At 41.3% G+C, this 13,735-nt stretch overlaps 1 protein-coding gene and 1 long non-coding RNA gene across 4 annotated transcripts in view; one reads left to right on the top strand and one right to left on the bottom strand.

Moving 5' to 3' along the window:
• TACC2 (transforming acidic coiled-coil containing protein 2) overlaps nucleotides 1–13,735 on the bottom strand; it is a 129,565-nt gene that overhangs the window by 8,048 nt on the left and 107,782 nt on the right. For all 3 annotated transcript variants that reach the window (XM_056351544.1, XM_056351545.1, XM_056351546.1), the window contains 3 exons: nucleotides 7,072–7,215; nucleotides 6,053–6,129; nucleotides 1,531–1,574 (listed from right to left, as the gene is read on the bottom strand). In XM_056351544.1, the coding sequence (XP_056207519.1) occupies nucleotides 1,531–1,574; nucleotides 6,053–6,129; nucleotides 7,072–7,215 (265 nt within the window). The remainder of the gene's footprint in view (nucleotides 1–1,530; nucleotides 1,575–6,052; nucleotides 6,130–7,071; nucleotides 7,216–13,735) is intronic.
• On the top strand, nucleotides 10,238–12,753 carry LOC130154884 (uncharacterized). Its single transcript, XR_008823873.1, has 3 exons — nucleotides 10,238–10,912; nucleotides 11,536–11,679; nucleotides 11,767–12,753. It is a non-coding gene; the product is annotated as an uncharacterized LOC130154884 (long non-coding RNA).

Below are 13,735 nucleotides of genomic sequence, written 5' to 3'. Positions count from 1 at the left end.
ACTATTATGGGTATTATTATTAATAATATAATAATAATTTGCTTATTTATTTATTTATAGACATGTTTTTCCCTTCCCTTGAAAGGAGGCTGGGGTGTCTCCCAACGGCTGAGAAATGCAGGAAGGCAGCAAAAGCATCACACATTGAACTGCCTCCCCCCTCCTCTGGGTAAAAAATTAACAAATTTCCTACGAACGTATGTAAACACAACTCAAGCATTAACTGAATAAAACAATTTAAAAGAAACCAAAAATTTGGGGGTCACACAATACAGACTGCAGATGAGGGGAAGCCACCGATTTTAAAAAGGGCAGAACAATAGGGTATGTTTATAGCTGTAATAAAAATCCTTCCCTGTTAAAAACCTTTTAGAAAGGTGCAGGTATACCTGTTGTGTTCCTGGCACGCTGTACTGTCTGTGACAGTTCTCTCAGGGGGGGTAAGAGGGATAATTTCTTTCTATTTTTCAATAAACACAGTGCATGTAGCCTGGATTCCTAACACTCCCTGCTCGCGGATATCGAGAGCTAGGCTAGCTTTTCTCCTGCACCTCACAGCCCAGATTTAACTTGAAGGTCACTCCTGATGGCTTTTAACATTTCACAGTTCTCTGCTGCTTCACTCCAGCTTGTCCAGATGAACTCGGTCCTGCTTTCTCATCACCCGCCGCTTCCTTTCCTGCTCTTCCCAGCAACTTGGGCCATAGAGAACCCACGACCCCCCTCAGCCATTCGCTTTTGTGGGAGATGGCTCGAGCTGAAGCAGTACAGGGCAGCACAAACCACCAATGCTTCCTATAGCCGGACTAAGAAAAAGAGCTTTGGAAATCTTAGGAGGCTTTAAATTCACATCCCAGGGGCCCGACCTCCCGCACCAAGGAAGCACATGAGTTCTGCAACCTCTGATTTTGAAATGGTACTGCACATAACATTTTTCATTTTGGGGGCATGTTGTTAACAAAGGCATATTCTATTTATTGTAAGGCAAAACATAATTTAGACCTTAAAGGACACCCTTACGTCAGTAAGTAACTGGGGAGGTGGTCTGGCCACTCATAATCTCTCAGCTGGGATTGGAGTTAATCTAGGTTTTGGTCTGACCAATGCACTTAGCACAGATAATCCCTGTTGTTGTGAAGAGCTAAGTTTGGTACCTCCCATTAAAGAGTTATGAGTGGATGAATAAAGGTTTTGTAGGTCACTGAAAGCGCCTCCCCGAGATACCCATGAATTCTGGGCAAAGCATTTGAACACGTTTCCTACGGGACAGTTTGCTTTGATGCAGAAGCAAAAGCCCTGACCTTTCTGTATTACCTGGCCTGCCTCGGGGGCTCCCTGTACAATGACGCCCTAGCTTTTCATCAGAACCTGGCAGCACGCGCTGACGTCCACAGATGCAGTTACAATTCCCAGCAGCATCAGCAGACGTAGCTAGCATCAAAATGAAGCCCACATATTTCAACCGTGTTTGTAGGCTCGCTTCAGAAAATCAGAGTGGAGGATAGCGTCTTTCAGAGTAGAAACACCTACCTATCATCTGAGCAATCGTCTTCTCATATTCTGAAACTATTTTCCTGTAAGAGGGAAAAAAAAGAAGAGCTTTTCACAAACATCATAATTTCTAGTGCTTATTTGGAAAATAATGCCACTTAATAACTGTGGTATTTTAAAAGAGATGCAGAACCCCTTCACACTTTAATATGCTTCTTATTACATAAGTAACCAATATAACTGACAGCTTAACCGTTGCACCCGATTTTTAACTCTCTATAGATCAGCATAGGTGGGGGGAGGGAAAAGGGATTGCTTTGAAACAAGTTCTGTTGTTTGAAACACGCCCAAAGTACATGACCAATCACAATTTAAATATAACCACAATCACATTGGACTAATTCAAGAGTTACATGGAGTCTGATTTTTCCATAACTTCCTTCCCTCTTCACATGTCTGTGTTTGCTTATTTTTAACGTAAATGTTAAGTAAAGTTACAACTGGTAGCAGGTAAACCTAACAGAAGTATAGTTGGCCCTCATCCAAAATACATCTAATCTTCCGCTCTCCAAATGTGACTAAATGATCCACTAGCACTTAAGAGAACAAGACCAAAATATTCAATTATGTAGCACAAGATCCATTGTGTCCTATTCCCCAAATCTGCTTTTGAAACAGAGGCGGCAAAATGTTACCTTTAGGACTTATTTCATATATTCATGGTAGGCTTTGAATTTCCTTCTCGAAAAGAGGTTAGCCAAAATAAGCAGATTAAATGTGATTTAGAAAGATGATCCATCCCCTTCCCAGAGCCAAATAAAGCTAATGAAGCGAGACTAGCTTGATCTGTGCTTTGATTCACGAGCCACGTAGGACTGCCTACAAAAAACCAAAATTACCCCACACTTCATCTGAAGCGGGTATTCAAAACAGCTCACTGGTATTTGAATACGTCCCTTTTGCAGTCTTAGCTCGCTTTCACTTTCTCCATTTTAGAGAAGTCTGCTGCAGTTGGTGAGGTTACAGAAAGGATGTGGGAAAATTCTGAGACAAAAGTCAGTAAGGAAAGGAGAAACTAACAGAGCTCCCAAAAAACTAATGCAGTAACTCCAGCACTGCCAGTCTCACATCGGAGTCACAAACAGACCCGGAACCCCTGAGGCCACTGCCCAAGGGTCGCTCGCGCCTCACTCGCCCTGGCGCTGCAGAGCGCTGCGCAGAGCAGGGCGCTCAGAGCCGCGCGCCCGCGGACATCGCCCAGCCTGCCGGCAGAAACCGTGCCCCGTGCTGCGGCTGGAGCCTGGCTCTGCACCGCTCGCCGTGCCTCCGGCCGCTGCCTCCACCGGGATCTGCTCCGATGCTGCTTTCCCTGCTGTCAATCCTGTTGTTTTAATTGGCTTTTTTCTTTTTCTTGTTTTTCTTTCAACCATAAATGACACTTTTGAGAGCAAAGATAGCCACCGGGATTTTCCTCTAAAAGGAAGGGATTGGTTTCATGTACAAAGAAGATTACCTCAAAAGCCTGCTGTAAGCAATAAGGATTGTAAAGCCATGTCATATCCTTCTAACACCAGGCACCTTTAGGAACTTTTATCATCCTAGAAAATTAAGCCAAGGACTCGGGACAATGAACGTGACATCAAACACAGTTACAACACTACAGCGCTACCCAGCCTAGGCTGCACCACCCAGGTTGGCAGGAAAGAGAAATAACATTATCTGTTTCTTATTTTTACCAGCTTAGACTAGTTCAGGTAGCTACCACATTCTCTGCATCATCCAGCCCTGTGAATCATGCAGCAGCTGTTCAAGAGAAGCGGATACTGCAATAGCATATCAATTTTAATAATATTTGATTTGGAAAGCAAGGCAGTCGAGTGAACTCTTGCTCCAGATTCACCTGTCAAAGGCCTCTTTCAGTCAAGCAGCCCACATAAAGGTCACCATGGCTGGGGAGGCACAGGGTGCTGGCCACATCACTCTTCTCTGTGACGGCACGTCTGAACCCTAGCTTGACATGCTGCATAGGCCTGACTCCTTGTACTTGGACGTTCAGTCTCTTTATTGACTTCCTGCAATTTCAGAAGTCATACCACCACCAAAATCCAGGGCTACAAAGGGTCTCAGAGCTCATCTGCTTGACCTCCCCTACTGAGACATAATCCATGAGACCTTCAAATAACCACATTTAAGTATTTCTTGCCTGCCTCTGTTGTACCCTTGGATTACGGTATAGCCCACCCTGGTTCAGCTCGTCAATAGTTACTACGTTATTACAACTTCTCATCTTGGCTGTTGTTGTCTGGAGTGAAATTCCCTCCAGTCTGACGTTCTTCTGGAAACTCAGCTGAACTCAGGTTATTCCAGGTAGAGTATGCGTGACTGGGGTAAAGAAGCATTGCTTCTCCTTCTGTGAAACTGATGCTTTTGTGCTTGCAACTCTAGATAATCCCTTCACTCCTTGCGTATCATTATGTCGTACCTAATTGCTGCAACTCTAATTTACCATACACAGACTGCTTCAACATTTAATCTTCCAAGAAAAATCTTCGTGCACACATGCATAATTCATCATTTTGTGACCATGTTAGTCAGATATTTTTTTTCACCCATGTGTTCTAGGGATGTGCCTGTAGGAAATATGGCTTAGATAATGTGGGTTTTTTTCACATTTTATTGAGTGTAGGCACACAAGCAAATTACTATGAGGAAGATGAAGGTACAGATCTACAGGGTGCCAACTGCTGTGTCACCCCCTGCTCTCCTTTCATTAAGGAATAAGTAACCTCTGTCTGTGCCCGCTCGCAGCCAGCAGACATGTGCACCCAGGCAGTTTCTAAAGAACAGACCGAGTGCTGCACTGAAGCGTGTGCTGAACACTGAGACTTGCCTTACACAATTCCTAAGTCTGTTCATTCCTTGCTTTGCTTCCTCGGTTTGACTGCTTGCAGCAGCTCCACTCCATTTTGCCTCATTATGCATTTGTGGGATATGCCAGGGTTTTGTTTCCTTTCCCAAGCAGAGTGCAAGAGAGGTGAGAGAATTCAGCTGGGCACTGGAGATGGTTTTCTGAAAGAAATAAAGCGGCTGCCCTTGCCTTTTGCAGATGCTCCTCTTAAGATGCTTTGGCTCAAAGCCCTGTGCTGCCGCTATCCAAATACGCCATGTGCGACTCCTGGCATCCATGCTAGCATTTGCTGAGTTCTGCACCACTGTTCCCTTTCACCCTGACTCCCCCAAGTACAGGATAACTGCATATGCAGGTCATCACTCGACACAGCTCATCGGCTTTAGTTTTAAGCCACCGAGGCATTTCATTTTGGGAAGAAGCTGGTGCTAGAACAGAAGCGATTCTGAAGAAAAATTCAGTCTCAGAAGCGATTGCAGAAATTATTACTTAAAAGAAGGGCGCTAAAATAATCTGACAGTTTCCTTTTATTTATGAGTTAAGGGGGGGAGAGTTTTTCTGTTTGTTTGAAGGTAAAAAGCAACAGGCGTTAAAGACTCCATGAAATATTTTTATACATTCTCTTTTGCAGTTGATGACTCTCTCAGATTCAGATGGATAAGTGGGTCAAGCTCATTGATATGTTGTTCTTATGGTATTACTACTGTAAACAAAGAAAGGCTGAAACTTTCAACTGACTAAAGGGGCAGCAATAGTGATTCTTTGAGCAACTCGCCTACTACAGTGATTTTGTTGTCATCCTTGCAAGTGGTAGGACCTGGGCTGGGAAAGAAGGTCAAACCAGTTATGTTCCAGTATACAGAAATGTAATGTAACAGAGAAGGTTTGCAAGGAGAAATAGAACAGAACAGATACAACTAGAATAAACTGAAAAGCTCAGGGTCCTTCTGATGGCTCTCAAATGGAACAGCAGAATCCAAGATAACTATTACTTAACTAAAATCAAGCTTAATGTACGCAGTAATTAAAAAATCAGCTCATTTCAAAGAAAAGAGTGTAGAATCTCCTTGACAGTCAACACTCAGAGGCCAGACTGGTTCCTCTGCAGGAAATATTTTTCTACTGGCAACTAGGTTTTTGTTTTCTATTGTTAAAAAAACTTTTTACAATAATGTCCTGGAAGGAGCCTGTACTACTTGTACCTGTCTGCAAACATTCACATCCTTTCTTCTGTTGGCAAAACTATTTGTGAAGAGTGAATTTTAAATTAGCACGTGCATACCTCTGCCAGTTCTGCAGGCAGACTCATTCACTCAGGCATAGAAACATCACTATGCAATCCACAGCAAAAACTTGAAGGAAATTCTTCCCTTACATTAACCTAGATTTAAGACCTCTCTTATCTCAGTATTTTGAGGATGTAAATGAGATTAGCAACATCGAAGTTTTCAAGGATTACCCTGACCCAGGGGTGCCCACCAAGCAGAGCAAAGACAAAGTATCAGTTTAGGATCAATCCAAACCCTGCAGTTAAAGTTAACAGAACAAATGCAGCTAGCCACAACAGTTGTACAATCATGGTACTCTGTGCACTACCCACAATCTGAAACAAGACTCTCTGTCAGTGTGATCAGTGACAAGTTAATAACCCACCTCATTTCCATCACTTCCCTTCTGCTTTCTTCATATTTCTCTTTCCACTCAGATACTTCTCTTTCCTTGGCCACAATCTGAGACAAAGAAAGCAAAGGAAAAATCTGCAACAGTAAAACTAAGTGATCCACTAAAGAGGAAATTAAATAACTTACAATATTTGATTTAATATCAAATTCTAATTAACAGTTGTGTAATTTTCAAGTGCATAATGGGTTCAAATGTAAGCATCCCTAGTGATTTTCTTCTTTTTCAGACTGCAAGGTGCAATTAAAAAAGCCTGGATGTGAAATTATACTCAAGTTTTGAAAAACTAACTTGGGAAAGTAGATGCAATGTTCTTGTTTCATGTCCTATTCCTGACTGTAACAAGGACACTTTTCCAGAAATACTATATTACAGTACACGGTATCCGATTTGTCCTGGTGCCAAACCCGAAACGCTCCTGTACGTGGGTTTGGAATATGGCTGGTCCCCTCGCCTGTCCTCTAGGGGGGTTCCCCTGCTGCTGCGTGCATATTTAGGGCTGACTGTCCATGAACTTTTATACTCAAAGGACTGTGTACCTTTGTGCTCCTTTTGTGCACAAAATCTATCTGAAAGTTTGGAATACTCTAACACTGGATTGTACCCATTTTAAAATACTTATTATTAGCCAGACTAATCTTATATGTAGCTTTCTATAATACATAATTTTATTCCTATTTCTAGCATTTCTATATTTTTATGTAATTACGTAGCAATGTTAAGAAGCACAGAGTACATTTAAGGTTAAAAACAATAAAGATCTATTTTCCTATGATTCCTATCCTTTCAGCTTTTCACTCATGTCAAAAAAAGTAAAACTTACAGTGTAGCACCTTTTGCTTTGGTAGCCTCTAGCGTGGCTTTAGCATGGCTGAGGATGGTTTCAAGAATAGAACAAGTGTTCATAATATGAATCACTTGGGAGAAAATAGGAAAGAAAGGAAACCACAAGGGGCATGTTATTTCCTTTTTAAAATTCTGAAGAAAATTACCTCTGCTCTGGCAAGTCGTAGTGCAGAGTCTAAGTCTTGCTGGGGGTAGAGAAGACCTGTGGTGCTTTCTGCATCCGAGATGCCGATCCGGGAGTACAATGCACTTTTAGAGATGGAAACATCTGCTGGGATAGCAGGTTCTCTCTGTGTGTTTGGTTTTTTAAATACAAAGAAATGAACCATTAAATATGTGTTTAGCTCATGTTTTCTGGGTGTAGTGGTAGGCACCAGGGTCCTGAGCTAGAACCAGAATCCTGTGCGCTACTAAGTTATAACAGCAGTAACACTGACAAGAAACTCTGAGTTTAGCAATCATAAAATACACATTTTAGAGCCACAGTAAGCACCAAGAGAGCCATATTATCCTTACAGAGAGAAAATAAAGACAGCACTTTGCCACCAATATTTTAAGGTCCTATATTAGAAAATTTACTACTTTCTGATGCAGAAATTTCATCAAACCATCCACAAGAAATGCACGTCAGCAGAGGAAATTAGAATTGGAGGCAGGGAGCTTGTTAAGGGAAATTCTGCTTCCTCAAAAATAGATCACGAAAACAGAAGCAAGAGGACAACTCACTTTCTTAGGTCTGACCTGCCAACATACTGTATCTATCATCAATGTTATTACATAAAAAGTGTGAATATACAAGTGACATTGCTGCCCCACTGGTATTTAGCATGCAATTAGTAAGTTAAATGAGGTTTTATTTGCAGATGCCAATTTTGCTCGTGTCAGCGACTCAGATTAACGCAGAGGGAGAGCAGCATGTGAAATGAGGAAGAGAGCAAAAAAGAGGTACGTGACACTGAGATGCTGCATAAGTCTTGCAAACAATTCCATATACAAATAATCCAAGTTGCAGCACATTAAAAACCAAACAGATTATACAAGACAGTTAGGAAGACACTTAACAAAAAAAACCCCACTGCATTTTGAGACATGATCTGTAGCAACCCCACGAGAGCAGACCCCTCTGCAGCAAGTGCACCTCCACAGCTGTGTGTCCCTGCGTCCCCTACCTATGATTTGCATCTTGCCATCAAGCAGCTCACATGCACATGCTGACTGCCTGCCTGGGTATTGCCTGTGGTGGTCTGGGAAGCAAAATACTCTTTTTTTTTTTCAGCTGCTGGTGGGTCACACAATAAACCCTCGTGTTGCTGGGGTTTAATGTTCCACTCCTCTGTTAAATATGCACAAAACTGGCCAAAGGAATCAGGATTACTAGGGACAGAGAGGAGAGGAGCAGACAGTACTGACACCACAGCCATCACCAAAACACTGCCTCCTTACAACACTGGAATAAAAAAGGCCGGAGAACTGAAATGTCACAAAAAATTGTTTATGGAGCAGGCCATCCCTTCTCTGTTTTACTACATTTAATCATGAACACACAAAATAATGATCAATTCCAATACAATTAGGAGGTGCAACCTCAAATACTGTGGACTTCCCTACCTGAGCAAAATGCATCACAAGATCTATCAACATTTCAGAGCCTGTATTCTTGAAAGCATCTCCCAATTTACAACTACGTAGGAAAAAATACATCTGGGACACAAGCTCAGACACCTATGTAAACACATAGATACAAAACCACATGGTGCTGTCCACAGATCTGAGTAAAGGTGAAACAGTCAATAAATAAGACTGCTGCTGGCTTAACTCAGTATCCCAACTTCAAAAAAGATGTACTTTAATTCCTCCTCAAACATAAGGCAAGAATAACCGAGAGATGAAAAAGAGCCATTAGATCATCAAAGCTGTCCTCAGAAGAAAGGCCATCCAGAAGATCAATCTGTTGAACTGTATGTATCAGATTTCAAAAGCCTCCTGCAGCTTAATTTGCTAGATCTCACAAAGAGATTGCTGGAAAATATTAATTGTGCCAAAAGAAACACAAATTTCCTCAAGCTCACATAAAAATGTGTCAAAGTAACTGTCAGGATGATGAACATTTTTAAGGAAAAATGAATATTTAAACCATTTAATACATACTTATGCATACTTTCTACATAGCGCTCAACACTTCACTAATATGTTTTCTCTAGTTATCTCTTGCATTTGAATGAATAGTAATAATGAAATGCAAAACAACTTAAATTTTCCAAAGATGACTGTAAAAACCCTTGGAATTTAATCATCGAGCAGAAATGCTTGTAGCAGTGGTCCGACCAGTATTGCCCTGATTCTGGAAACACTTCACATGAGTCACAACCAGGCTCTTTGGCAGGAGCAACCAGTAAAAGTCCTCATGGTTTTACTGCAATTTTACTTCAAGACAATTTTACACAGCTCAAAACTGATGCGCAATTCAGTAACTGTTATTTGCTGCCTCCAAATATTCCTATCCTGAAAATATAGTATCACCTGACCAACACGATGATGGTATTACCCAAAATAACTCTGTCAATGCTTTAAGTTCAACACCTAATTGCTGAGAAGGTAAGCAGTTAATTGGGGTAATAATAAGCACAGGGATTTGTAAGTCACTGAACCTCGCACAGAAAGATTAGAGTCTGCAGGGGAATTACTACTAAATGTAGGTCACTGCAATCTCAGTGTAAATATTTGAAAGCCCAGTGCACTGCTGCTTCTCTTCCCAGCATCTTTCACCGAAACCAGGTATCTGACCAGAGGGAGAATAAATGCACATCGACTAACCAGCTGCAGTTACCTCGCTTCAAGAAGGTCAAATTGAATGAAAACAGAGAAAGGCACTGGAATGAAAAGGAAAACTAGTTTTTATTCATGCTGTTTAGAGGAGTATGTATTTAGCCCTGCTGAAAATTAGCTTGCCCTTTACAAGCACTCAAATATTGCTTGGGTGCGTATCAAATGGTGTACGCTTTAACAGATGTGGTTGCAGACCGGTCAATGGAGGCAAAGCAAGACCTATTTGTATGTGCTGAAAAACAAGTAAAATCCAAGCATATTCCTTTCTTGTATGAGGCAGATTCTCTGCTTGTAAAATTTTACTAGAAAAAATGGTGTCTCTGAAGGAAATATTCTTCCTTCGCTACCACGAGAGCCCCCCAAAGCTATGATGCACTAATCCCATTTGTGCGGATGCTTTTCCTTTCAGTTTCTTCCCTTTCCTTGGATCTTATTTCCACACCCAAGTCTACATCACCTCAGCACCTGCAGGGTGGTGGGCACAAACCCTCTTGGCTTTCTGTTCAAGTTGCACCTACAAAAAACGCCCACAGGACATCCTAATGGAGTTTGTCTAACAGAGGAGCAGTAACTTATCTCAGTGCTGGAAGACAGAAATCTTTGGCGATGTAAAAGCAGATGACCAGTCCTGCTGTTGTTGAAGTCTGTGACAAGAAGTTTGGGAGTGGCCAAATAATCTCCCTCTGTCAGAACAACACATTGCACATCCTTATTCTCAGACCTAGTCTTAGCAGAAAATGCCTGTACTTGACCTTTATTTTAGGTGACCTAACTTGCCATAACAAGCGCTTGTGTCTTTATTTAGCATCCTTTTCTCGTTACCCATCCCAACGTGGTTTTGCAAATGTTAAATGTAATTATACAACATTAAGAAAAGAATGGAGACCAACCAACCAGAAGGGAATCTGCCAGTTAGTGTCTGAATTTAAGTCACTGCAGTCATCTGGTGGCTTCTATTATACTTAATCCAGGCCATCAGTCACTGCAGGTCACAAGAGTAGTCACCATAGGCCAATTTAACATTAGCAACCTCCCACTGAAATAGTAAAGTTATACAAGGACAAAAGTCCTCCCCAGCCTAACGTGACACCCACTGTAATGAGCTAAAAGCATTCCTATGACTGACTGGACAACGTGTGGCTGCCAGTTCTCTGTCAGAGGGTGAGTTTTGCTTATTTTTCTCTCCACATCGCTGCTTATCTTTTTCGCTGTCTTTCTTATACAGATTAATGGCATTTTTTAAAAATCACATGAAATCCACTCCCCATTTCTAAGTTCTAAGGAGTTTATAAACTTGTTCTAAATAAAATAAAATGCTGTAATGATGTTAAAAAGCATCTTTAAAATATAACTTCACATAACCAAATACATATTAGAACATTTTTGCAGCTCAGAATCTTCCCCTGGATAACACACAAGGATTCACAAACGCAAAAACTTATTCTTTTCAGTCTAAAATAGTACAATTTGTGTGTTTCTGAATTGCTGGCTGGTAGTAAAAATGCAGATGTGTAACAGAAGTCTTTTGTGTAACCTGTAGCATCTTGGTTTAATCTTGACTGTTTCCTGGTGGTAGAGAGCCTGACTGCTGCATGTTAAGCAGCGTTGGGAGGACAAGGAGGTAGAGAGAGAATGAGGTAGAGGGGATCTAGAGAGGATCCCACTCACCCTCTTCTGACACTCGCCACTCAGGGCAACAGAGCGAGGGGACACACACAGGCCAGCGCTCACACATGAAAATGGCATTTATTTTTTCCTTCTTTGTTCTTTCTGTTCCTAACTAGAAGGTTAAGCTTGGTTTCTAATGAAGACAACGACATGTTTTCTTGATTAAATAGAAGATTATAGCAACATACTTTTAAACACCTATAAATCTGCAAGGAATGAGTTTACTTTGGGAAGTGCAGCTGGCTCATGGGCTATTTAAGGTAAGCAAAATAAATCAAATATAAGCATTGTTTTTCATAAAAGTACAGTTAATCTAAAAAAAATTAATCTTTACTTTTATGAACTAGCTACTTTATGACTTATCTTTAATGCACCAAAAAATTCTACCCTACAACCAGCCTGAATGTTGTTACGAGGCAATGAACTCAAGATGACATAGGATCAGGCAGACAACTTCCCACTGACATATTAATGGACAGTATAAGAAGAGGAAGGTCACTGGAGGACATATCAGAAGCAGTCCCCTCATTTGGAATAAGTATGTCTCATTGCAACAGGACACTGCCATCCCATCCGCATCCCATTCAGCTGATGCCACCTCCCAAAAAAGCCACTAACGCTTCTGGCTCGACTGTTTTGCTGATAAGTACCATGAAGGGCATCTTAAACTGGCTGTGCAACTGGTTAACCACCAAACTCAGCGCATCCGAGCAAGCTCTTCCACCCCATTCCAAACACAGTGAGGACCACATGCATCCCTAAAGCAGTGCAAAGCATCACTCTGAGGCGGAACTAGTCAGCACAACTGGAAGCAGCAATTAAAAAAAAAAAAAAAAAAAAGTTTAGAACTTCATGAAACAAGACACACTGTGTTGGGAGGCCTTTTCTCCTTGGGACTCTATAGCCCTTCCAAACCTGCTGTAGTCCCTTTCTTCAGATGCCTGAAGGCAGACTTGATGGAATGTCTCACTTCCAAACTCTGTTAAGGTGTCTGATTTCAAGCTGAAAATACCAACAAAAGGGAAAATGTCCCTAAAGTCAAAATCTATAGCATCTTTATGAGAAGCAGGTTTGGTATTGTTCTGCCATCAAACCTTTTAGGAAAAATCCTGCTGTAGACAAATGACAAATGGCCACCTGGATTGCAGAATCTGTCTCCTGCAAAAGGTATGTGTCTGCTTCTTGCCTTCAAATTTGCTTTTTGTTAATCTGGATGTAGCGGTACTCTGTGAGTGGAGCAGGCGACAGCACTTCTGTGCGCAGTACTGCTTTCAGCATGCTATTTGGTGTCACACTGAGGTGTGCACAGCTTAGCACTGCACCCCGAGAGCCTTAGTTACCTTGTTAAAGAAAAAGCAGCACTCGGTTTCTTAGTCTGTGCACACTCACACACACGTGGCAGGCACAAAACAGATACCTTGGAGCAGAAAGAAGACAGGGTAATCTGCCTGGCTAACTTCAGTGCTTCTATCCTCATTGCAGCAAACTCTAACTCCTCCTGTCAAGTGTTTGGTTGTGAGCAATCCACAGAAAAAAAATGTATTAAGAACACAGCAAAAATGTTTAACACATTCAAAAATGGAATGTTATATTTTAAAATATAATTCTGGCAATTCCTGGGTGACAAACACATCCATATTCCTTTTACGTTGAGAACACTGATACAAACCTTCAGTTTTTGGTTAGTTTTGAGGTAGCTGTATAGACAAACAATGGTTATTGGGGGGTAAATATGAACAACACTTTAGGTAAAATAAATGTTTTCTGAAGCTAAAACTGTTTTTCACAGACTTGTCTCCTTTTGTTTTCATTTTACATGAACTTATGCCAGCTGCCACTCCCAATTCAACCTCTGCTGTTTTAAAATCTCACTATAAATATTCTAGAAAATATGTCCTGACATACAGAACTGGTCTGCAGATCAATTTGCTTTTCCTAGAAGAAGCTGTGCCAAATTCTGCATTAGACAGATTACTAGAAAAATAAAGCCTAATTTTCATTTCAGCAGAATTAGGGCCTAAACCTCTGAAAACCAATCTACACACACAGACCTACTAAGGCCAGGTGTCAAGACAACTCTCCACACATCAAGTCCTGTGTTCAATCTTAAAAGATTTGCATCATAAAGACTTCTGCAAAATATATCCATCAGTGGTATAGGATAGCTGTAAGTGTCTGTTTCCTGTTCCTTAAGTTCCTGAAAGGCCAACGTTACTTTGGAAAGAATCAAAGCATTATTTTGCTTCTTTCCCACCTTCTCTCCAAGCCTCCCCCCACCCTTTTCAGATGAGGCAAAGCATTCCTCTACCTGTGAAC

The sequence above is a fragment of the Falco biarmicus genome, chromosome 9 (assembly GCF_023638135.1).
Source record: "Falco biarmicus isolate bFalBia1 chromosome 9, bFalBia1.pri, whole genome shotgun sequence".
Taxonomy (NCBI): Eukaryota; Metazoa; Chordata; class Aves; order Falconiformes; family Falconidae; genus Falco; species Falco biarmicus.
The sequence above is the reverse complement of the archived record's forward strand: the minus strand, read 5'-3'. Positions and strand labels throughout refer to the sequence as shown.